Source organism: Pantherophis guttatus, chromosome 6 (assembly GCF_059756535.1).
Source record: "Pantherophis guttatus breed Tessera chromosome 6, ASM5975653v1, whole genome shotgun sequence".
Lineage (NCBI taxonomy): Eukaryota > Metazoa > Chordata > Lepidosauria > Squamata > Colubridae > Pantherophis > Pantherophis guttatus.
Window position 1 is genome coordinate 28,264,937 of NC_142068.1, and position 27,486 is coordinate 28,292,422.

The 27,486-nt window shown below is 36.8% G+C and overlaps 1 protein-coding gene across 1 annotated transcript in view; it reads left to right on the plus strand.

The window, feature by feature from the left end:
- Positions 1-27,486, plus strand: part of WWTR1 (WW domain containing transcription regulator 1) — a 93,189-nt gene that overhangs the window by 32,898 nt on the left and 32,805 nt on the right. The window contains exon 2 of the mRNA XM_034439259.3: positions 25,729-25,865. Coding sequence (XP_034295150.1) covers positions 25,729-25,865 — 137 coding nt within the window. The remainder of the gene's footprint in view (positions 1-25,728; positions 25,866-27,486) is intronic.

Genomic DNA, 27,486 nt, shown 5'->3' on the forward strand with positions numbered 1-27,486 from the left:
TAGTAATATGGGACTATGGAAATCTGTTTGTTTCGGTTTTTTACCGGTAGAATTAGGATTGACTTGTGATAGTTTAGCATATAACAAAACATGAGAATACACTCAACAGTTCAAAATGATAAAATATGCTATGATAAACTGTAAAAACTATGGCACCAATCCTAAATCACTCATCACCATTAGGTTTAAAACACCTTGCAGAAGCATTCCATCTTCAAGGCCTTCCTATTGCTCCCATACTTTTCCTCTATAAAATGGTAGCATCATGGAAAAAACTGTCTCAAACCTCCCATCCCTTTTATGTTGATAGGGTATCATAACCATCCTCATCCAGATATGCCCAGTTATACTTGTAGGATATGACCCTCAAATTGTCTGGAAGCCAAGCAATAAAGAATAAGGTTTTTAACAGTACTCTAAAACCTATCGGAATACACTGCAGTGGCATATTTCCAGTGAGCATGTAGGCTCCTGTATTCTGCGTTAATTACAGTTTTCAAGTGGTCTTTAAAGGTTGCAATTATGTATTCTGATGATGATGAAGATTTGAGTTATCTGTTACCAGGGCGTCCCACTTTGGCTATTGCCACAGCTGACACACCAGCTAAAGCTGAGTGCTAGTGAAGACTTCACTGGCCATGATATCCTCCTGCAAATACAACATAGCTCACAAGGATAACTCACAAGTCATTCTTGTTCAGGAGTAGTGACATCCCATGTGGAGTTAAAACCAGAGCCAATAAAATACCAGATAGTTTCCATCTTGCTTGGTATCAACCTCTTTCATACCATGCAATCCCCAAAGGCTTGAGATATGTAGTTATGATTTCCAATGGGTTGGAAAGTTAAGTATCCAAATTGACTTCTGATGGTACTTTTTTTAAAAAAATGATGAGAATACCAAAAGGATGCTCAAAAATTATAAGGGACCTACCAGCACCCTGTTTATGGTTTCCACAGCTTCCTTCAGCATGGATGGGTCAGAAAATTAGGATTTTTTTTGCATTTGACACACAGTGGAAAAAATAGACCTGTTAAATTTTACAGATATGTTAAGTATCAATATTTCCCATTTTTAGTCTCATTCCTTTATACTATCTCCTCTCTGATGTTTAGATTGTCTCTGTAATATCATTCTTCTTTGTTAGAAGAATGTAAGTTAGAGATGGATCGTAACCATTATGTCAAAACTGGCATTGTTTCTTGTGTCTTCTCAGTAAGTCTTGCCGACTCTTATCTCTTTGATTCATAGGCTTGTGTTAGGTAAGGTTTGGCATTGGCACTGATTTGCCATCCTTTTTCAATTGAGGTCAACTAGCAGCCAGCAACATTCTCTTTATTTTGGAAAGGTTTCATTTGGGCAAAAGCTTAGCCTTTTAACCAGAGCCTGCTTGTCTTCTGTTTTTGATGGCAAACTACCATGTTTCTCAGTCATTTTCAAGCATTGACTGTCTGGCAGGATTTCCTGGATACATAGTAGTTTTCAGACTATGAAAGGCTAGCATTCTGATCTTTACAGATTGGTTGTATTATTTGCGTAGTCTCTTTTTTTTTCTTAGTGAAGAAAGCTCACTGCTGGGGAAGAAGATATGTAAACCAAAAAAAAAAAAAAAAAAGTAATCAGGAGTCGTTGGTGCTCTCTAAGATCGGTTGTTTTTTTGCAAACATTTCATTATCCAAACTAGGTAACATAATCAGTGCTACAAAAAGTAATTACTGTATTTTTCAGAGTATAAGACGCACCTACATTTTTTGGTGAGGAAAACAAGAAAAAGAAATCTGCCTCTGCCTCCCAACAATTTTGCCTCATTGCAGCAAACAGCAAATAACCTGCTTTACTTTCATTTTCGTTTTCAGCATAGCTTGATTAGCACAAGAAAAAAAAAACCCTGCTCCCAGCAATTTACCTCCTTGCAGCAAGCAGCAGAGGCCCGCGCAGCAATAGGCAATGGCAATCCCTGCAGCCTGAAACAGCTGAGAGTCAGGAGGCTGATCCAAGGGACAATCAACTTGTGTTAATTAGGTTGTGCTGAAGCTGAAATGGGCTGTTTCTTCTTGCTGCTTGCTGCAAGGAGGTAAATTGCTGGGAGGCAAAGGCCAAAGGGTGGGGGCCAGAGGGTGGGTGGGGCTACATTCAGTGTATAAGATGCACCCAAATTTTCACCGCCTTGTGGGGGGGGAAAAAGGTGTGTCTTATATAAGGTGACCAGACGTCCCGCTTTTGGCGGGACAGTCCCGCTTTTGAGCAATTTGTCTCGTGTCCCGCGGCGTTTCAAAAAAGTCCCGATTTTTCTTGAGCCCCAGCTGATGGCTAGAAGAAAAAAAAACTGTTTAAACTCTTGCCCGGGGCTTCAAAGGGCCGCCCTACAGGCAATCAGTGTAAAGCAGTTTTTTTTCCCCTAGCTAAGCTTCAGAAACGAAACCGAAACCAGGGTCTTTGGTGCAGCGTGACAAAATGAGGCAGAGAGAGATTTATTTTTATTTTTATTTTTCCTCCCCAAAAAAGGTAGGTGAAAAACTGCAAACAATGGGAAATTTAGGAGGAGAGTTCAAGATTTTAAAACACAAAGGAAAAAAAGCTGTATTTAACTAGGGAATTGTAATAATTGAGATACTATTAATTGTATATTGTGTTGAAAGCAGAAATGGTTAAGTTGTGGTTCGGAGGAATATATGGGAGAAATTATTTGGTTTATTATTATTGGTAAATATAATTAATTGATTTGTAAGAAATTGGATTGCATGGAAATAATTGGAATATTCATGTTCATATTGATTAATATACAAAAAAGATAGTTTTATAACTAATTGATTTATATTAAAATGTTGAATTTGTATTAAACAACTGTATTACATAATTACATAATTAAACAATGTGAGGATGGATATAAAAATAGATGACAATGGGAAGGGGTATAATATAGAATAGAAGGGAAAAATTGAATTTGATTAAGATTAGAGATGAGGATGAAGGGTAATATTGGTTTTTTTTAAAAATAGATGAGGAATAAATATGGCAAAAAGGAAATATAGAAATTGTAAATTTAATTGAAATGACTAAACGCTGTTTAAATTTGTGAACCAGCCAAATATTCTGTTCAAAGAAAATACATTGTATGTTTGTATGTGTGTTTCTAATTATTGCTATTTATTCATATTTGTTCTCTTTTATTCTTTAAAGTTTAACAATTCATTCTTTATCTTAATATCTTTATATTTGCTTGGGGTTGGCTTTCTTCCCTTTCATCTTTTTTATTGTACAGCAATCTTTCTCCTCAAACCTACCACCTCTCTCTTTTCTTTCCTTCTTACTTTCTCTTCCCCCCACCCTCTTTTTCTCCTCCCTACTTCCTCTTTCTTTCTCCTTCTCCTCATCTCTTCCTCCCTCTCTTACCCTCACTCCTACTCTAATTTCCATTCCTTCATCCCTCTCTATTGCTGTAATCCTTTAATGCATATGGACTACTCAGAGGGCTGAAAAAGTTATTTTTGACTGGTCCTCACACTTTTGACCAGTCCTCGAACTTATGACTGTCCTCACATTTTACATTTTTGCCCTATCTTGTCATCATGGTGAAGAGAAGCAGTTGTGAAATGAGTGACATGGTTGTTAAGAATGCTGCATGGGCATAAATGTGAGGATGGTCATAAGTGTGAGGACCAGTCAAAAGTGCGAGGACCTGTCAGAAATGACTTTTTTCAGCTCTCTGGTTAGTCCTTTTGTGCATATGGACTACTCAGAGGGCTGAAAAAGTTATTTTTGACTGGTCCTCACACTTTTGACCAGTCCTCGAACTTACGACTGTCCTCACATTTTACATTTTTGCCTTATCTTGTCATCTTGTTGAAGAGAAGCAGTTGTGAAATGAGTGACATGGTTGTTAAGAATGCTGCACGGGCATAAATGTGAGGATGGTCATAAGTGTGAGGACCAGTCAAAAGTGTGAGGACCTGTCAGAAATGACTTTTCAACCCTCTGAGTAGTCCCTATACACATAGCCATGGCCACCCGGTCACATGACCAGCTAGCCACGCCCACCCAGTCACATGACCAGCTAGCCACGCCCACAAAATAAGCCACGCCCACAATGTCCCTCTTTACCAATGTTAAAATCTGGTCACCTTAGTCTTATACTCCGAAAAATATGGTAGTTCATCTCATCCTTCTCCTTTACTAATCAGCCTTATGTTATTCTATGGGGAATTGGTCCATCAACCCAAACTTCCTTCTGCCCTTCATATATGTTGACCTGCAGTTCCCAGAATTTCAAACCAATAATCATTTTGATTATCCTGTCATCACTTCCTCTGTCAATGTTTCTCTTACCTCTGGTTGGAGGGCAAGTATTTGTACTTCTGAAGGCTACATACTTTGGAAACACATTTTTCTAACCTTAAGGTGTTCCAGTTGTGTGGACTACTTCAAGAATACTTAGCAATGGCCATATTGGCAAGAAATTAAGGTAAGGGCCTGGTGGCTCAGCAGACTAAAAGCATTGTAATTAACACCAGCTGTCTGTAATTACTGTAAGTTCGAATCTCACCAGGCTCAAGGTTGACTCAGCCTTCCATCCTTTCTAAGGTAGGTAAAATGAGGACCCAGTTTGTGGGGGCAATAAGCTGACTTTGTATAAATATACAAAAGTATGAAGGCTATTGCTTAACGCATTGTAAGCCGCCCTGAGTCTCCAGAGAAGGGCGGCATATAAATCAAATTTAAAAAAAAATAAATCTTCAGATTAAAATCCACATGTCGACCCTTTTAGGGTATGCAATCTCAGAAAACAACAACCACTTAGATTTTTGGAAAAACTTTTATTTCTAATCCTGAAAGTTAATCAGAGTCATTTTTCACAGCTCATACCAAGCAAAATTAAGATGGTGTTTCTCAGACTCTCTTTTTCCTGGGTTGAGGTGTCTCTTCTACAATGATCTTGTTTCCTGCCCCAGTTTCCCAGGGCATATTAGATATACCATCACATGTATCAGGAGGTTGTGCAGCTTGGGAAAGTCTTATATAGTAAAATCCTACACGAGCAGATGTCTTCTACTATAATGCGTAGATGTCAGCAGTGTCTTTCTTTTAGTGATGAAGGGGAGAGAGCTAGTGCATTTGTCTCTGTATTGTTTATAGAATCATGAGCAATTAGTACTTCCAAAGAGGGAGTTTTGTTTGCCTACATATGCAAAACTGTTTACAAATTTCAATTTCTGGATTTCCATGTTTGCAAAAACCAAACTGAGAACACATTATAGGTTAGCATAAAATCAATCCTCCCCTAGTGTTTTGGTAGATTGGCTGGGGCTAAACAGCACCTTGCTTGGGAAATCTAATGGCTACATTAACTTGCTTTCTACTTTACTGAAAAGTAAGTGTGAGGATCAGCATCTGGATTGGGACTTTTAATAAAGGAGAGAAGATACATTAACCATTTACAGTACCTCCTGATCTGCTTCCATAGTGATGTTGATTTTTGTACCTTCAAATTTCATTGCCATTTTAGTGCAAATTGGGAGTAGATTAGAAAGCAAAAGTTCTGTTATGCTCCTGATTGGATCTTCATATGCCATGTTTACTTAAAATTTTTAAACTTTAATCTGACTCTGGGTCCTCTTGAAATCTGGGTCTGCATAAAACAAAGTTGAACAGCAAAGAAGCAGTAAAGCAGGCTTATAGAAATAAACTGCTGCTGGTAATGTTTTGTATTTCAGGGAAGTAAAAACATTTGTTGGAGAAGTTAATTCATGAAAGTCCATTGTGCTGACATTTGGAAATTCTGACTAGAATTGGAAGGAAAAGGGATTTTGTCATTGGAAAGTTTGAGCAGTGCTTTGCACGCTTGCAGGAAAGGCATCATGGAAGCCTCTGAAGCCTGTTTTTTTTGTGTGTTGGTTTTTTTTTTTTGCCCCTCTAGTGACAGTCTTGGTCAGTGAACAACCGAGCACAATAAACTATACCAGATAATGCCAGAAGAACTTCATTTTTCTGTTAGGCAGATTGCAAAGCCAAGAGTATGTTCAGACATTTATGGTTAGTTTCTTGTTAATGAATCCGCATAGTAGAGTAGCCTATGGTAACCATGTGCCAATGCAATCTCCTTGCCTTTGTTTACTCAATTATTGGTTTACCTAAGTGGTTGTAACTGAAGGCTTAGTTGGGAGCCTACCATTGCTAAACAGGTCGTTAAGTGAATTGCTCCCAATTTTACAACCTTTTTTGCCAAGATTGTGAAGCTGTTAAGTGAATCAGGTGGTTGTTAAACGAATCTGGCTTTTCCCATTGACTTTGCTTGTCAGAACCTGGTTGGGCAGGTCGCAAATGGCAATTACACAATTTCAACCATTGATATGCAACCATTGTAAATACATGCTGGTTGCCATGTGCCTAAATTTTGAATGTGGGGATGCTGTGATGGTTGTTAAACGAGAAGACTGGTCATAAATCACTTTTTTCAGGGCCCTTGTAACTTTGAATGATCATTAAACAATCAATTATAAATCTAGGATTACCTGTAATTGACTAACAGTGCTTAAAATTGGTGGGCAGCCTTCAGGCTGCTCACTGCATACTGGGTGTGAATTATGCAGTGTTTGTGGCTTTCCCGCAAAATCACACTACTAGCATTTGGTGGAAAAATCACCTCATGTCAGCAGTAAACTCTGAGGGGTGGATATTTAAAACTGAGAGAAGGAATGGGAGTTAGAGTGGCAGTGAAAAGCATAAATAATCACTAGTATGCAAACTTATTGCTTAAAGCATTGTAAGCCGCCCTGAGTCTCTGGAGAAGGGCGGCATATAAATCAAATTAAAAAAAAAACCTAACCTTTCTGTGATTTTCCTAACAGAAAAATGAAGGTGTCTTCAGTATGAAGCTTTACATTAAAAGGCATGCATGACTTCTCTTGATCTTTCCAATAATTGTTCTTCAAAAACCAATAAAAGGATCTGCTCTCTAAATAAGATACCCTAAATTTTGAATGTGGTAGGAATATATCTATGAGTATACAGTGTACTCAGCCAAAATTTATAATTTTCTCTACTGTCCTAAACTGTCATGACTCAGGGTGTTTACAAAAAAAGCAAACATCAGAGCACATAAAAATTATACAGACAGACCAGGTCTACCACTTAGGCCAAATGTATATCAGAATTGGATGGACATTACAGGTTTGTGAGATCCAAGCAAAATGGAGACTTTCTTTTCATCAAGGGAAAGGTGACTTCCCAAAGAACCTAATATAGGAATCCAAAACAACCCCTCTGAGGAAAAAATACAGAAGATGAGCCAATTCTATTGGTAGGCACTAGCCTATAAGGATACAGAATCAAAATTTCCTTACCCCAAGCTGCTGAAATTCATTAAAAAACATCTTAGTTGGAATGCCTTTTTAAAGATGATGATTATTAGGACATTTTCACGAATAACCAAGAGAGAAAATGCAAATATTTTCTACACCTCCCTAATAATTATACTCATACTACAGTTTATTATTTTATTTGAAAAACCCTATGTATTCAACTTTAATAGTTTTAAAAAAAGATTCAGGACAACATACCAATATAATGCAAATTTTGAATTGTACAATGTACAATACATAATCCAAATAACCAAGCCACAAGTAAAACCAAATAAAATGACTTTAGAATAGATATGCTGAATATGTGGGCAAGCAGAATAAATTTCTTGCAAAATTGAGCAGATTAATCATGGTTTTTAACTAATGAATCAACTCATGTCTTTTAAACAAGTGACAATAATGCTTCTTTTAAATGTATTACGCAAAATCATTTAGCTAAAGAAAGAAAAATAATACACTTCTATGTTAAATGCGTTTAACTTGTCCACATTACAATGCTGTACAGTGTAATTCAATTCCTTTTTCCTCCCCCAGCTCTCAGAAATTGGGATTTCATCCAAATGTTTTAAAGTTATCAATACCATTCTAAGAGTGTTTTGTTTCCATTGTATAACTAGTTTAATGTCCTAGCATATGCTAACAATTAAATAACTAAATCAATAGGAAGTTTAGAAAGACATTCTTTAAAAACTTATTTGTGTACTTATAGACACCATGGAAACTAATTCAGGAAAAAAAGGCAATTATTTAAGAAGAGAAATAATTTTTTTTAGCAATTTGTATAAAATAATAGATGCTAAAATCGTAAAGTTGTAGCTTCAGCATAAGAAAACTACTGAGCAGTTCATAACATAGTGAAATAGGAATTATAGCACATACAGGTAGTCCCTGTCTTATAATAGTTTATTTAGTGACAATTCAAAGTTACAATGGCACTGAAAAAAGTGACATGACTATTTTTCACACATGACCATGGGTTAATGTAAGTACACACTGCACCATTCTCTTTCCAATCCCACCCCATCTCCTCTCCTTGAGTCCTATGCTGAAACATCCATTTTAGATTGTCTAATCCAGATTGTGATGACTGAAAATAAGGCAGTTTCAGAAACCATGGCTTGGAGTTGGCTTGCTTAAGCATGCATAATCAAGATTAATCGCAATTTCTTCTGGGTTTAATAATGCAGCAAGATGTAATTCAGGGTTAAATGTAAGCAAAGCCTGTAAAACTACTTATAACGATGCTAAAATAATATAAGCAAGCAAGGAAGCCCAAAGTTTGCTGTGCTTGCAACATTAAACCAATCATAGTATCAGCAAATAAGACTTTTTCTTTGTTGTCATTAAAAGTTAATAAACTATAACAAAGTCTATAAAAAGCAATAACTTCCTTTGTGTTGAGTAAACATATACAATGGTGTGTGGCAAGGTGCTAAAATGCTACTTTCTTCTTAAGGCCATATATTATGCAAGCATACTATTTTCATATTAGACTTTGCTCCACCAAACATAGATTAGATTTTTTTAAAAATCTACCTTTATTATTTTTATAAATAACTCAAGGAAGAGAACATATTTAATGCTCCTTCCTCTGCCTTTTCCCCCAACGACAACAATCTTGTGAGATGAGATGAGAGAGTTTGACATGAGCAAAGTCCCCAGCCAGCATTTATCCCTAAAGTGGAACTAATTTCAGTAGCTTTCCCTTACAGTAAACTGAAGGGATGTGTGTCAACAGACATGGACCCAACATGAGGTTAGCGAAAAGCCAGACCGTAATGATCAGCTTGTTAGAAATATAAAATGTTTGGCAAAGAAGTCTCAACAGAACAAAAACTTTTCCAAAAATACCCAAAGGGGAATATTCTGCTGGGAGAGAATGGCTATCTAGAACTCTAAACTGGATTAGTCTTCTTTTTAGGAGGGAGGGATGCAGTGGTGGTATTCAGCTGGTTCTATCCGGCTCGCACGAACCGGTAGCTGCAGCTGCGGGCGGCTCCACTCACCCGCCCGGACATCATAATGTCCCATTTTTGACGATCTGAGCATGCGTGGAAGGCGCTGCACATGCTAGGAGCAAGCGCCTGCGTGCTCACATTTGCGAACCGGTAGTGAAGGTAAATGAATACCACCCCTGGCATTGCAACATTTGGGGGCAGCTTCTACTTTTATTTAAAAACTGGAAAAAGATAAGTACATCTATACCCTGCAGGAGAAGAGTTCCAAGAACTAAAATATAATGTAGCAAAGGGCCTCTTGAGCATTTCAGGTTCCAAGATTTGAAATGCCTTGGCCACTTCACCTCTAAGGATGTAAGAGAGCTGACAGATCAAAGCAATAATTCATCTAGACCAGCATCCTGTTTCCTCAGAACTAAACAGACGTCTCCAGGAAATCTTAAATTAACTTTTACACTAGTACCTGGTGTATTTCTTTGGAATAGGGAAGATTCACTTTGTCTTGACTATTCAGGGCTTCGGCTGTGTTCTTAGACAGACAACACATCTCCATTTGCACAGCATCTGCATTTACTTCTGACATGGTTGCAGCAGAGCACAAATTGGAAACATATTGATTTCCAGATGCTGAAGTTTGATAGAGCTTGGCTTTGGGCTGTTTTCTCATTACTAGAACTTCAGGCTCTTGTGCTCTTCTTGGCTTTCAATTATTTAGTACTTCTTTGTTTTCTTTGCATGGGATAGGACAATGGTGCCATGGTCAGTTGTTGGAGACCCCCAGTAGTAATCAAGTGATTACCAAAAGCCGTAGGAGATAATAGTTCCTTTCAGATTTTTGCAGTGTTTCAGGGTTGGTTTCAGTGAAAACAGACACAGAACAGCTTAAACTATTCTGTGGGTTTAAGAATGAATCTGACAATATGGAAGTACCCTAAGAATTCCCTTCTGTTACCTTCCACCGCGAATTAAAAACATAACTATTCGCGGCGGCTAGCCTGGACTGAGGGGGTTTTCGATTATTTTAACGTGTTTTAATATTTGTTTATGTATGTATTTTATGTTTTTATTGGTTTGTTTTAATTGTTGTGAGCCGCCCTGAGTCCTATGGAGATAGGGCGGCATATAAGTTATATTAAATAAATAAATAAATAAATAAAATCATCCAGAGTCATTTTAGTGGCTGGCAATGTGTTCACAAAATTAGTCATGCTTCAAGAAGCACTTTATTTTACTTTGGTCTGAAATATTATTATCTCAGTTTATTATTTGTGAAAATGCCTTATATTTATACCTAAAATTAAAATGCTGAGTAAATAAGGTGTGATATGAAACTCTTCATGTGTAAAATGCAGGGGTGGGCTGCTTGGGGTTCACAGGGGTTTGGGAGAACTTCTAGCTAAGATTCTATGCAGTTCGGAGAACCCGCAAATCCCACTCCTGGTTGGCCCCACTTACCCTGCCCCACCCCTCCCAGGAGTCCCCACATGGCGCATTTTGGGTGCAGGTAAGTGCAGGTCGTGCGCAGAGGCTCGGGGAGAGCGAAAAACGAGCCTACCAGAAGTTCGGGAAGGCCGGAAATGGGCTCATTTCCAGAAGGCCTCCAGAGCCTGGGGAGGCCATTTTCGCCCTCCTGGAGGCTTGAGGAAAGCCCCTGGAGCCCGAGGAGGGCAAAAACGCTCCCACCACCGTGGTGCAGGAGGCTGACTAGGCCACACCTACCATGGCCACACCCACCCAGCAACCAGCAGAGAACCCCTTGCTAAAATTTTTGAAGCCCACCCCTGGTAAAATGCCTATTCTACTTTATATCTTGTTGAATGGATATTTATGTAGGATATATCAACTTTTGGGCATCTAAGTGAGGATTTAGCCCAAGATAAGCTACCTATAAAACCTTGGAATAGTTTGTCAGAGCAATCTGTCAAATAGGAAGTCCTTGACTTATGACCATAATCACAGCCACCATCGTTAAACAGGTCACCATGTTACCATGCCCAATTTTGTGACCTTTTTGCAGCAGGCATTAAGTGACACCGAGGACATGAACCAAATACCACCGTTGTTGAACAAACCCATTATACCCAATGGGAACTTAAGCACAAAAATATTTCCGAAAAGTTATGGTCACATGACCATGGGATACTGCAGGCGATTGTAAACGCAGGCCAGTTGCTAAGTGCCCAAAAATTCTATCAAGCGACTGGGTGGGGGCAGACATTGGGACTTGGAACCCGAGTTTTAGTTTGAGAAGGTCCGTCATAAATTTGGTCACTAAGAGATTGGTTGTAAGTTGAGGACTACATGCACTATATGGTATCTGCAGTTTAGAAGAAAAAGTAAAATAGCAAATGTTCTGTTTGTTGTTAAACAGGATAGTTTTTATTCATTTAGCACATTCATAACCTACTTTCTCCTGGAAAAACCATGCCATGGTAGTCAATAATAAAATTTAAAAATAACAGTAAAATCACAATGATTAAGTATACTAAACTCACAAAACACACTATAAAAACTTCAAGCCTAAAAATATCCAAATTGTGGCTTTAAAAATTAAGATAATAATCTATAATAAATCCTTTGAAGGTTATTAGGGTTCCTTCTCCATAATCTGTGGAGGAAGCTGCTGTTTCCGAAGTAAGACTTTCCTAACAGGTTTTGCACCTACGATATTTAATTTTGTAATCAAGAAAAATAAAGGAGATTAAGATGTCCAATAAGATTTTATAATTATGGTAGTGTATCAGCCACCATGACTATTTTACAGAGAATATTCAAATGAATATATTACTGTCTTCTGTCATCATGTTAATCCTGGATTAACATGATGGTAATAATAATGGACATGCCAACCAGAGTCTGTTATTTGAACAGATAGGTGTGGGATATAAACATCTCTGGGGAAGTAGGGGTTATTCCAGGGGTAGAATAACCTTAGCAACTTTAAGACCTATGGACTTCAACTCTCAGAATTCCTCAGCCAGCACACCCTAGATTATTGTGATGAATGACAATATTAATTTGATCTAGTCTGAGCGAGGACTTTGAGCTACAGTGGAAACTCCTGCATCCAGTGGCCTAGGCCTGAGAGTATAATTATGAATTATACTCTTAGATTCTTTTCCATTATCAGATTAAATTAAATATAGGTTTTCTATCTAGGGTTACACCTCATTTGTATTTTTACATTAATCATCCCATTTCACACCATCTTTTTTTGAGATTTCCAAAGAAATAGGCCTGAAAGACAGTACCATACTATACTCTGAATCATCAGATAAAATGGACTATAATCCAGAGAAATTATAAACCAATTAGTCTAGTGTCTATATTGGACAGGACATTTGAAGACACTGTCAAGCAAATAACCATATAACATGAATACTATTTATCATCTTATTTATATTTGGATGTCATAAATGTTTTTACATATAAACTATATATAGTATAAAAGTTCATCAGTTTGTAAACTTGAACTCATTTCTCCCTTAAAAGGTCTCTCAAGCCAGTTTAAAAGAACCATATATACATACATATATATACATATATATACATACATACACACACACACACACACACACACACACACACACACACATATATATATAAGTGGAAGTTCGCCAATGGAAGTGTGAAAGCACAGTCGTAGGTGGTTTGGAATTATTTTTCATTCATTTATTTAATCAATAATTTATTAGCTTTTGGTTGCCACAAAGATTAAAAACACAATAGTGGAGGATAATGTTCAGAAATAAATCTCAGCAACATACAATTATATTATCCCCACAAAATTCACTACATGGCTTAGTTATTACTTATTCCAATAAAAAGGGTACCTTTTTTCAAGATCCAGAGATAATTATTTCAAATGAAATAATCAATTTTTGAAACCAAAATATTTTCCCCCAGTACTTGATAAACCAGACAACTACCATGTTTCTCAGAAAATAAGACCGAGTCTTATTTTCTTTTAGACTTGAAAATAAGCACTTGGGCTTATTTTTGAGGCAGTCTTACTTTTTTTGAGGTGCAGCAGGCCAGACTCGATGAGCTGGATGTGCCGTCGCCTCCATTCCGAACCTTCAGTGTTCGGAATCGAGGCTTTTTGGCTCGCAGGAGGAAAATGGGGAGGGGGATTTTGCTGCCTGTCATCCTTCCCTCAGTCTGTGCTGAGTTTGAGGAATGGATGACAGGCAGAAAAATCCCACTTCCCATTTGGCTCCGGCGAGGCAAAAAGCCTCCTGCGACCCTCCCAAAAAGACGGAAAAAGCAAAACAGCGGGCCGCGGAGCTGCTGGCTTCAGGAAAGCAGCCCAAGAAGCAGAAGCGCTGAGCCCAGAAAGAGAAGGGCAAAGCGGTATTTGTGCTGCCCCAAGGGGCCAGCAGGCTACAACTGCAGCCGGACAGCTGCCTGCGCCCGTGCCACCACTCGTGCTGGCTGTGCCCATCCCCCCTGTCTTATTTTCAGGGTAGGGGTAATATTAGGCCCACCCTGAAAATTAGGTTTGGGCTTATTATTGAGGTGGGTTGTGTTTTCAGAGAAACACGGTAGTTTCATAGCAGTATTAATGTAACAGAGAGAAGGTTGTTGTCTATAAAAAAGACACATTAGCCAATGATATTCACAGGAACAAACCAATCTTCAGATGTATTTCTGAACTTGATTTTAATGGTGTTTTCTGTAGATTCTTTTAGTGTTTGAGGGAAGCCTGATAAGCATCACATTGATATTTATATTTGTCTTACATTCATAATTGATCTAGGTCCATTGAGGCAAGTAATATACTGAATATTTTTGTGTGCTAGCAGCTTATTGGGGGTGCTGTTTTACCAAGACTATTCTAGCCTTCTGATATGACATGTCTTTACTTGCAGACATTCAGTCATTTATCCCAAACAACTCTCTAGCACATAAAGTGGAGAAAAAACTTGCTAACGAGTAAATGCTGAGCTCTTTGAGTAAGTGTTTAAAATAAGAATTTTGTTAGTTGTTAAAGGCACGAAACAGGTATTGCCTGTTCATTTTATCTGTGGCAAGCACCTAACATGTCATTAGGTTTGATAAAGTGAACCATAATTAGGGCTTTATCAAATCATCTTTTCTATCTTGGGGGTCACAGTACTGGGGAGAAAAAAAATGGTATTTTCCTCATTGTTGCTCCCACCAAGTCTTTCTTTATGATTTTACATCACCGTTTCATTTGTATGTCTATTTTTGGTGCAAGCCCAGAGAAATGATCTGAATGCTCTCTATGTAGTTCAATCTACATAACTTGTCAGGCTGGATCGGTGGAACCTTAATAAAGAATGACTAGGGTAGAAGGCATGCTGATCTCAGTATTGTGAACAAAAATATGAACATAAATTTAGTAAGGCATTTTTTTTTCTTTCATTTTAGGGGTGAGCAATCTGCAATCCGTAGAGCTATTGAAATAATTTCTGTCCTACCTCCCCCAAAGCTGTTAAGAGTTCTCTGTTGTTTCTATAGCCAGCTGTTTAGAAAAAAAAGAATGGTAGAAGAAAAACGGCTGTCAGAGCATGTGGGTGTTCTTAATAATTTTTGGCCTGTAGTTCACCTAAGCTCTATGCAGAGAGTGCCATCCATCCCAGAGGGAATGCAAACCTTAATGGAGAAAAAGATGTCTATCTTTTGCTTTAAAGCCTGGGTGTGATTTTCAAAAAGGGAAGGGCATTTCTTACGGAATAATTAAACTGGTCCTCTCCAACCTAGAAATTATGGGAATTGTAGTCACAGAACATCAACCAAATGTTCTTTTTTATTATACATTTTATTTTGGATTTGGTAAGAGGAAAACATAAGAGTCTGCTTTTAAAAAGATGGGTTTAAGCCCAGTTTTATTCAATAAATTAATAAGAAATCATATTCCTTGAGCCACATGGATTCTGGTTTCAGTTTAAAGGCTAATGCCCTTGTATAGTTCGTTAGTAAAGTTATTCATACACTTTCTTTCTGGATCATCAAGAATCATATTAGTTTGCCATGGGCATCTCTTAAGCTAACCTACACCACTACTTTGAGTGAATATAATAATAGATCCTTCTGAACATTATAAGTTACAGTTTTTTTCAGGAGATAATCAAGGAGAGAAGCAACCTGGAATTGAGCAGAAACTTCCTGACAGTGAGGATAATTAACCAATGGAACAGCTTGCCTTCAGAAGTTGTGGATGCTTCATCACTGGAGGTTTTTAAGAAGAGACTGGACACTGCTTGAACAGGGGGCTGGATTAGAAGACCTCCAAGGTCCCCTTCCAGCTCTATTCTGATTCATGTAACCACTAATGGAATTTTTATAGAATTTCTCCAGATTACAATTCCTATTTTTTGTTTGTGTGTGTGTGGAAATTATCAAATATCTACAATAGTGATAACTGGTGCCAGCATGCTTGGACATTTGTACATAATCTGGTTTCTGGAAGAGGCCTCTCACCATATTTTTGTTTATACAAACCACCATTGCATTCCCATAGTGTCTTGGTGTGTCTTCCTGTAGTGTCAACCATGTAAAAATGCTTTGATATGCATCATATTAAAAAAGGTTGACTAAAGGCTGTATTGTTGAGGATCTTCTTGAAACCAGAGTCAGTTCTATTAATAAAAGGAAATAGAAATAATGTTCTTGAGCCAATTTTAATTTCTTATAGCTACCTGCACACACATGTACAATTTCTGGATGTGTTTTCTTTAGAGGAATCCCATTGAAATACTAATCAGGTCTGGCCTGAGTTAACTTCTAAGTCCAAAGAAATTTGATCAGGTGGCACTACTGTTTATATTATATTATATTATATTATATTATATTATATTATATTATATTATATTATATTATATTATATTATATTATATTATATTATATTATTATATTATTATAATATCATATTACATCATATTATATATATATATTACTGATAATATTATAAACAATGCATGTAATTATGTATATATATATATATATATATATATATATATATATATATATATATATATGCCTGAGTTCCTCCTGCAATTTATAATTAGAGGTGATATCTCTGGTTTGTTATGAGATTGAAATACTATAAACAAAAAGAATGAGAGAGTGCTTACTTAAAATTTCAGAAAAGTATTTTAATTCTGGCATAACAGCAAATGATACATTACTTGTCTGTTCTTGACAATCTAGAGTGGGAAATATTGTATTTTCCTTCTGAGAGGGGGCAGTTCTCTATATAGATAAATAGCAAAGATTAGCTCCTAAATTGACTGAATTTGAATGCCTTTCATAGTCAAAGGTGTGGCTACAAGGCCTGGAGGCCCATGATCCAGAGCAGGCTAAAGCTTGCCTTGCAAAACTAACACCATTAGGGAACCAGACAATGCCGGTTCCCTTCTTATCTCAGCAATGATAGATAAAGTCTTGAGGAAAGGAGAAAGGAGTTTGAACTTTGTTGAAAGGTCAGCAAAATACACCATATGGAATAAAAGGACTTGGGTTCTAAAGAATATGTAGGTTGTGGCATATCTGTTAATAGATATCCAGGATGCAGCTAAATAGGTATTTCACAGATTAGTTTCTAGAAGAAGTCATTTCTCAAGTCTACTTTCTTTCCTCATAACTTGTTCAGTTGCCATTTACAATTCTGTCGTGAATCTCCTATGATTCTGTATCCAATATGAACTGCAGGATTTGTTAGAAATTGTAATGTCCTATATTAATAGTATTATACGGCTTCTGAAAGATTGTATTTTATGGTGTCCAAATGATCATATGCTTGGCATATTGTATAATTGATTTTTTTTAAAAAAAATACCTGCAAAACAGACTTTCCCAATATTGTACACTATTATTAGTACATTTAGATGTACAATGTACATCTAATATCACACAGGATAAAACTTGGGCTAAACTTCAAGGGATAATTTGATTTTTAAATGGCATTAAGTGAATTACTGTTTTACACACAAAACACGCTAGCACAAAGACAAATATTAATATGATGAAGTAGGAAAAACTTATCAAGAAATAAAATCTGGAAAGTGGGGGGGAGGGAGGAAAAACTGATATTTCTTGGGGAGATATGTAGTTGTAAGATCAGGGCAATTACTGTTTTATTTAGATGATAACAATGCTACAGTAATAGACCTCATAATGTTTAATAGTAACCATGTAGCAATGGTACTGGTTGACCGGATATTCTACAGGACAATGTACGGTAAGCTATCACCCTTCAAAGAGCAGTAAATGACTGAGAACATGTAGGTTGCTGGACCTGATGAGTCATCAATTTCTCACATGGTCTAAAACTGGCTTTCTTTGATTCAGCTCAGCCATAAAATCCATTCTCTTCTCTGTCCTCAGAACACAAAACTCTGTATTAGAAAAGCTAACATGTACCTCTATAATATTATGCTAAACAAAAATACTAGATTTGCAGATCCAGGCATGGTTTATAATTTTCTGTCTGTCTGTCTGTCTGTCCGTCTGTCCGTCCGTCCGTCCATCCATCCATCCATCCATCCATCTATCTATCTATCTATCTATCCAGTGTTTTATTCAGGTTTTCACATCTAGGTATGCAGATGACACAATAAAATTAAGTGGCAAAATAGAAACCTGTCCATGTGGATTAGTAGTCCTTATCCAACCGAATTTTACTATATAGGCAGTGATGGGATTCAGCCAGTTTGCACCTATTCGGTAGAACCAGTTGTTAGCTTTCTAAACAGTTCAGAGAATCAGTTGTTGGAAGAAATCTTACTTTGTTTTTTTCCCACTTTACAAGGCTAATCCTGTAAGGAAGGAAACATTCTGGTGTTATTTCTAGCCTAATCTTTATTGTCCTGCTTATAGAAACTGCCTCTCTGGTTAACCCTTATTACATTGTAACAGCTAAGATGAAGTGCCCATCAACGTGAGTGACATTGAGTTTGGCCATGTCCACACGGTCACATGACCAACGAGCCATGCCTACCCAGCTGGTCATTAGGACAGGGAACTGGTTGTTAAATTATTTGAATCCCACCACTGTATATAGGGATAGAAAAATTATACAGTTCAGATGAATTAGCTTACCAAAATTTACATGGAGAAATTATTTTGCTAGAGGAAGAAGGCAAGATTCTTCCTGCTCCTGTTAACTGACTGGGAAACAGCCTGTCTCAGCAAGAATGCACTCAAAGTGAGAGGATAAGTTCCCATTTCAAATTCCATAATTTATTATGCGACTTCAAAAATGCCAGTGAATATATGAGCTTACAAGTGGAATGCAAATACTCCAAAAGGAAATTTAGCTTCACATAGGAGTTTAGAAACTGGTCTCAAACATTCTTAACCCTTTAGGTCAGGGTTTCTCAACCTTGGGAACTTTAAGATGTGTGGATTTCAACTCCCAGAATTCCCCATAAAGCATGGAGTTGAAATCCACACATCTTAAAGTTCCCAACGTTGAAAAACCCTATTCTAGGCACCTTTCCCAATCAATTTATTATTTTATTTTATTATTTTTTAAAGTTATATGCCACTCATCTTGCCAAAAACAGCCCTATTGTTCCTGTCTTCCCCCCAAATATAAGAGAAGTTGGCATCTAGTGGAAGATAGGAAAGGCTAATCTAAAAAGATCCCAGATCCTAAAGACTCCATAATTAGTCTTTTAATTGTGATGTCCAAAGTTGAGGTGCACAATGGCCTCTCTTTTCTCTCTTCATTAACTTGTAGTAACAATGCTTGTTATATCTTCTAGGTAGTTGCCACAAACTACCACCTAGCCTCAACTCCATAAGTTGGCCCAAAAGTATAGTATTGATGGTATTGAGAGCTGTCTAACGTTCAAAAATCCCCCTGATCTTACTTCACCTTTCCTTTGCTTTACAGACCTGTGGAGGTTGAAAATACGCGGATTGGTCATGAAATTATTTTTTCATCATCATTGTAAACAGTCACTAAATGAGGCAGTTTGCTTTGAATCAAAATATAAGTCTGTTTTACTTTCTTACTGTAGCTTTCTTGTCTATAGAAATATATTTTCCTCTTCTCTAAGACCAACTGAAATAGAAATGCTAATTTTAAACCAGTACTAGTGTTTAAAAATAAGTTAGTTTTCCACCTTATGAAGTCAAGTAACATTTGCTAACTAGAGCTTTTCTTTGAATTCCTTGAAGCTGAGCACACTAATAAAAATGCCACAATAAAGCCATCCCTCTGTAGATACTTTCTTGTCATGTTCTTGAATGAAGTTGAAAAGCTTTCTTTTCGCCATAATGGTACTAGAAGGACAAGCTTAAGTTTCTAGCTTAAAGCAAGTTCAACATTTAATGTTGATACAGAACATTCCTCCCTCTCTCTCTCTCTCTCTCTCTCTCTCTCTCTCTCTCTCTCTCTCTCTCTCTCTCTCTCTCTCTCTCATGCAGCTGTAACATTTTAGATCCTTACAAGCTCTACATAATTTTAATATCTTTGCATGCTCACTAGATATGTTTTGAATCACAGTTCTATTAATTTCCTTATTTGTAACTCTGAACAACAGCAATGCATTGCTTGTACAGTAGGAATTGCACTGCATATTTTTGAGGGCTATCCAGAATATGGTTGAAAACCAAAAGCTTGCTGATATAAGCGTGGTCATGTACTAGTTAAATGCAATGATTTGCATGAAAGAAGAGCCATCACAGATCAAAAGAGGTTCATTCACTTAGTAGGACTTTTCAGTAGAAGCAGTTTGTGTGCTTAACAGTGTGTCATTGGGTTGACTGATAGAGGATAATGAAGTTTCTGCATATAAAATATAAGAACCACAATTTATTCACCTTCAGATTTTTCACTACTAAATCAAGGATTTAAAAAGTTTATGTTTAATTTAAAAGCAGAAAATCTTATGGGTCATATAGCTACACCAATTGCTATTGAAAAACCTGAGAGCAATGTTCACATTTTTAGGCAACCATGAAAATCATTTTAATGATTTTCATATTAGGTTGTAATTTGGTAATAGAGCATGCCAAAGGAAAATGCTTTAGCCTGGGGAAATTGGACACACCTATTTGAAACTTTAGTTGAGGGGTGTCCAACCTTGGCAACTTTAAGACTTGTGAACTTCAACTCCCAGAATTCCCCAGCCAATATGGCTTTCAGGAATTCTGGGAGTTGAAATTCACAGGTCTTAAAGTTGCCAAGGTTGGACATCCCTGATCTAGATATTGCTACTTATTAGTAAGAATTAGACTTCAAACCCTCGTTTCTTCCAGAAATGTTGGGCTCAGTCATCCCATGTGAAGGGTACTAAGTTCGGAAAGGCTGGTGTGGAAATGGATTAATGATCTGGTTTCATATATAGTAGCTTCCTATGTTCAATATTCAGCTCTGCATAGAACAGCTACCTTGAGTAAAATCACAAGAAGATTTTACCAATTGGATGGCATTTAGATATTGGATGCCCTTTGGCTGGTAAGTCAAATATTATCAAGTGACATCTGATGATGCAATCTTTATAATGTTTTTTTTAAGTAATGTTTTCTTCTTCCTTTTGTTTCCCCTTTTCCTTTCTTAAATATTTTACCTATTTCAAATTTATTTAAACTCTTTTTGAAATTTCAAGTACAAGGGCTTTATCTAAGCCTAAGAGAATACCTTTTAAGTGAATTGCTTGGATTTAGTGAAAAATGGCCCAGCTTTAAACGAGAATGCTGTAATTCATTCCAATTTTGTTTTGCCCTTAAATATTAAACATATTGCTATTAATTCATGCTAATTAATACAAATATCAGTCAGTCATCTTTTGAGGGGTACAACAGATCCCTCTTTACTAATATTTGATCAGATTTTACCAATATTTTTGACCAGACAATTATCCAGTCAGTGTTTTGGGGCAAAGGAAGAGAATCCATTGCTAAGAGCTGCATCTGGTGCTGGACAAAAGAACTGCAAGCCGTGTGCCCTGTCCTGTGCTCTTAAGATAGCAAGGATCAACCTGTGACTCCAAAGTTTCTTTCTTGTAGCCCCAGAGTTTCTTGCTGTAATTGGTAGAACAATTTTTTGCCCCAACAAGGGAAGAAAGACATTACTATTGTAGCATAATCTCTAACATCTGATTAACGTAATGATAGAAAACAAAGGAATTCCTCAAACTCACAATAAAGAAAAAAAAAGTTCCAGTCCCTTCCATTTGCATCACCACCCATCCCTGTTGCCTTGGGCTCTTTCAAAATGTTAAATATTGCCCTCAGCCACCAAAAGGTTTCATCTCAAACCTCCACCAAAAGGTTTCACCTGACTTAAGAAAGGATTTAGGGTGGCATAGAGATAACTCTATTGTTAAACAGTCACGCAACATCTGCCAATCAAAGGAGAGAACAATACAATCTTCAGTCTTCTCAGACACTATAATGTCTTGGGCTCAACCTGCTCAGCTTTGTTTCACTGTTTTTTTGTCTTTGATCTGCATGAAAATCTAGATGATGTTGTGAGCTCCTTCTCTCCAGTTTATCTCTTCTTTCAAAAAAGCAGGAATCCACCTCCCATTTTCATGGGATTGTGGTTTCCTTACATTTCAGTTCCACTTCAAGAGAAGGCACTTTAGGGCCTCTTTATTTTGGAGATAGTTGTTATCAAGACTCATAGTTATATGAAAGGACAAGAAGCAGATGGCAGGACTCTCCCTTTAGGGCTGGGCATCTTTGATGGCTACATTTGAAAGGGATAGAGAATTGACTGACAAAATAAACAAGGGGAAAACCAGAGTCTGCAGTTCCCTTCATTCTAATTTTGTGAACAAGAAGGCAACTGCTGCAGCAGGGAGTGTTGTGACAAATGTGTTTCCCAAAAGAGTAGATAACACTTGGCACTGTGATATTTACAGCATGCCAGTAACAGGAGGGAGAATAGAGCATGGTTGGAAACAATAGGTACCTATTTCAGTGGCAGGCTTATTAAAATAAACAACTTCACTTGTTGTCATTGTCATTTCTTAGAAGAGCTCATTGCTTTGTTCATATGTTGAAGTAATTCATACATTTTTCATATCTTAAATTACTAGTTTATCCAGTAAAAGAAGTTTCCATTTATTTTGAGTCAGATTTAGTCATTTATTAGATGCTCATCTTGTAGCTAACAAAATGAGGATCATATATATATTTAACAGGTGTTAAAGCCGTTGTACCTATATATGATAATAAAATAAATACATGTGTTCCTCACTTTTTGTACTGCTATGAAAATAGACCATATCAGTTTATAACCAGTTACATTAGTTGAATTTAGTTCCCACTGATATAAATGTAAAGTTCATTTTAGTATTGATTTTACTGTGTCAAAAATTTTTAAAAATGGAACTTGAATGTAATCCATGGGCTGGATTCACATGTTTCACTATGCCATAATATGTTTTGTCTGATTTGTCTGGTTTGTGATTACTATATAAATGAACCCTATGATTTATAAATCATACCTTGCAGGATGTACAAGCTCAGCTAATTATGGCTTAGACAAAAAAAAAAAGCAGTGATGTCATATAGTAGCATGGTATATGAATTAGATTCTAGGATGGTTTAATTTTTGTTCGTTTTCAGCAACTTTTCTACACTACAGTATATGTTAAACTACAGCATAAATAGTTTCTAAATATCTTGAACAATTGTGGGAGACGATATCCAGCATCAAATATGTTTCAGTATTTTGTTTATAGAAAACAAAAGAACTTAGATGTTTAGACAGCACAGAGTTGAAAAGAAGAGGAAAAAATGCTTAAATAATATAGAAGAGAAACAAGTGTTGGAAAGCAAAACTAGAATTGAGAGTAACCTTGAAGTCAGGAAATGACTCACTAGATGAAAGGGAGGGTAAGTGATACAGAAAAATTGAAAGTGGCTGCAGAGTTGAAAATCTGGGATAAAGGTGAAGCTAAATTTTCAGAGTTTTTAAAAGTTACATCAGAATCTCTGCCACTTCATATGCTAACATTTTATTATTATTTATTTATTTTCATTACTATTCATACCAATTTTATTATCTTTATTATTATTCTTACTCATAAGAAAAAAATTAAAAGTATTCATTGGGTTTTTTTTTAAAATAATCCAGTTGATGCCTGCAAGCTTACAATGATGAAGAAAAGAAAGAAAGCACAAGCAAAAATGAAGAGCAGTACAATGAATTTGTCATGGATGTCTTTTTTCTTGAGTAGATACAGGACATTCTGATCTGTCCCTTCATCTTAAATAGTAGGCAGAGCTAGAAGACTCTGATGGTACTTTCTGTGAGAGGAGATAGCTCCACCTCCAGTTTTGGAATGCTAAGTTAGAAGGAAGACTCAAACCCACCTGAGAAAGATAAAAATAAATAATAGATACAAGTGGTAACTGAAATTGAATATCATGTTAGGGGCACAGTGCCTGGGTGGGTTGGGTGCCTTGTTTCTGATACAGAAAAAGGACCTTCATGATATTCCCAGTGTTAAGTTTTCTGCAGCAGTCAGACTTATGGAATTCTTAGTTTGGTAATATCCTGGAGAAAGCCTAATTTTTGCCAAGAGCTATTTTCTGTACAAGTAGTCCTCAACTTACAACAGTTCATTTAGTGAGTGTTCAAAATTACAACAGCATTGAAAAAGGGGACTTATGTTTTCACACTTAAGCCATTGCAGCATCCCAGGGTCACATGATCAAAATTCAGATGCTTGGCAATTGACTCATATTTATGACTGCTGCAGTGTCCTGGGATCATGAGATCACCTTTTATGAAATTTTGACAAGCAAAGTCAACGGGGAAGCCAGATTCACTTAACAACTGTGTAACTAACTTAAAAGCTGCAGTTATTCACATAACAACTGTGAAAAAGAAAGGTAAAATCAGGCAAAATTCACTTAACAAATGTTTTGCTGGGCAACAGAAATGTTGGACTGAATTGGGGTCATAAGTTGTGGACTACCTGTAGTACTTTACTGCTTACTGTTGTTACTACGAAACAAAATCATACCAATTTGAATGCCAGGTTTGTGAAGTATTCCAGACAGGGAGCACAGCCAGATGAACTAATCCTACCTTGGGAGACGGGGAAGAGCCACAGCCAGGGCAACAGATAAGAGCCGAGGTGGCGCAGTGGTTAGAGTGCAGTACTGCAGCTACTTCAGCTGACTGCTAGTTCAGCAGATCAGTGGATCAAATCTCACTGGCTCAAGGTTAACTCAGCCTTCCATCCTTCCGAGGTGGGTAAAATGAGGACCCAGATTGTTGGGGGCAATATGCTATTTAGTATACTCTCTTTGGTATAAGCCGCCCAGAGTCCTTGGAGAGTGGGCGGCATAGAAATATGAATTAAAAAAAAAATTAAAAAAATAAGTGGCCACTGCCTGCACAGGCATGTGGATATGGCAAACATTTCAAGAGGGACCCCTGTTAGTTTCTTTGGCTGTAAAGGCAATGGGAAGAAAAATGTACTTTCAGACTTGCAAGATTCTGTTAATGTACCTTGGAATAAAACAGAGCTTGTTCTTCTGGGTGTACTACCTGTATGCACTACCTGGCTTGCAAAGCTGATATTGATGTTGGCATGGTTTGTTTCTTTTAAACTTATCTATATGAAATCATGTATGCAACTGGTAGAAGCTCCTCAGGGTACTAAAATAGAAAAAAAAGGCCTTGCTAAATCTCCAGGTGTGTAATTGAAACTAGCTGTTACAAGTAGCCAGCTATATGTGTACCCAAGTTGGAAGGCAGATTGGAATTGGGAATAGAATCATCTTTTCTGAGAGGGATTACCATCAGAGCTACTTCTGGAATGAGTGGAAGGGAACTATCCCACTATAGAATTCATTGACTCTACTATAGGAAAATAATGTAAAAAACAAGTTCAAGGGATATCTACATATTTGGAGACAGGATATTCTAAAGAAAAAGATTTGGAAAAGGAGAAAATAATAAAATAATGAAGATATTTCAGACTGTACAAAGACTAGTAATGAATGCAATAAAGGTTAGTACTTTTAGGTAAATAGAAAATTAACTTTTGCAAGGTTCAAGAATTCTCAGATGTCTCAAGAACTTCACCCTTGAAATTTTTCCAGAGTTTGCATATTCCTATCTTTGTTTGCAAGACCAAATCCAATAATAGGGAGATATTCAAATGTAGCTGAGTAATTTGAATAGACAGATTGATGGGTTCTTTGGAGAATAGCCTTGAAGATAAATGTTGAATTTGGCATATTGTTTATTCATCTCAAAAACAGATATTTTATCAGATCCCTGATGGTAGTAAAATAATATGACAGAAGAGTGAACAAATAGCAATATTAGATACTTATATGTGTTAATATTGCGATGCCAACAAAAAGTAGGGAGGCAGACTAACAGATAACATAAACAAATGAGCAACGTAATTAAAATTAGGATTGGAATAATCTTAATAACTCCCAACTTTCTCTTTTGTAGCCACATAGAGAAAATTACAACTTGGCAAGATCCTCGAAAGACTATGACCCAGCCATTAAATCACATGAGCCATCATCCTTCAACCACTTCCACCCCAGTATCACAACGTTCAATGGCCATGTCACAACCCAACCTCGGTGAGTATTAGGAAAAGGAACAAGAGTTCCAAATAATTGTGACCTTCTTCTAATCTCTTTTATTGACAAACAATATAATTGGTTGACTGTGCATAATGATGAATAAACTTTGGGGACTAAGTCCAACAATTAGAGTGAGTTGGAAAATACAGAAGCTTCTTGAGGAATATCCAAGATCCTTGTGGAAATCTTTTGGGCCTAGCAAGTTCTTGTTCATTCAAATGTATCAAATATACTATTTGTTGAGGAAATTAATCTGTGAACATCTGTTTCACTTGTGTCTCATCTGGGAATGTCTTGTAGACACATTTACAATATTTAAAATGAATTTGTTTTTGTTTGAAAAGTTAAGTTTGTATTGTCTACTTGGTAGTTAACTGTACTTAAAAGAAACATTTATTTAACTCAAACTAACTCCATGCTTAATTGAAATAACTCATATTAATACAATTGAAGCTACTTCTGTTCAGGCATGCATAAAATTGTGCTGCATTCTTTTATCATTGTAATTAAAAATTATGGTGAACTAGGATCTGAAATAGATATTTCAGTTCTGGCTAAGATGGAGCCTGTTGTTTATTTACTTGTTTGTTTGTTTATATTTCCTATTTTTTAACTGCCCATCTCCCTCATATCTGTGGAGTAATTAATACAGTATCTATTATAATTCTAATACTAAATTGTGATTAAAACTGATAAGGAAAAACAATAAGGAAAGAAAAGAGGGAATACATATCTAAATATAAAGCATGCCTTTTACTGAGTTTGATTATTATCTCATATTTATCTCATATATTTGTAAAGATCGGCAATGAATAAAAAAATTCCACAAATAGTCTTTCCCCAGCCACAGCTGGCAATACTACTGATTTGCTCTGAATCCTGTTACATGTTCAAAATTATTATTTTTTCTTTTTGTGTGTCTGAGTTTCTAATTGCAAATTATATTTCCCCCGAACTTTGATAGCACATGTTAGTCCCAGACATGTAGCACCTTTATGTAGCCAAAGGAAAAAGAATGGTTTTGGTTCAAATTTGAAGGTTTTTTAGACCAGCCCATGAGTTCCTGAAACCATGCCTGCTGAGCCAACATTTTCGCAGACAACACAGATGGGATGGAATGGAAGTTGGATAAGGAGTCAGATCTAATAGTCTGGCAAAAATCTGTTCAAAAGCAGATTATATACTTCTGTTTTGCCTTAATATATTTAAGCAACAAAAATTGTATTAGAAAATGTATCATGAACAAGGTGGGGACTAAAAGTTTTTCTAGGTGTATGTCCTGGTCTGTTCTTATCTGGGTGTTTACCAGCGGTGAAATCCACTTACCTTTGCTACCAGTTCAGGAATGGAGGGTGCAGCCTCTTCTGTGCATGCACAGAGCCTTCTGTGCATGCACAGAGGGTCAAAAATGGGACGTAATGATGTCCCAGTGGGTGGGCGGAGCCTCCCACCGTCGCCACTACCGGTTCACGCGAGCCGGATAGATCCGGCTACTGGTGGATTTCACTACTGGTGTTTACTGTTGTGCTACTTACTAGTATGAGCTGAGGGAAAATAAATTTCCCCTGAATGGCTTATCTATTTTTACTTCACTTTTCCTCTTGTACTTCAAGAAAGG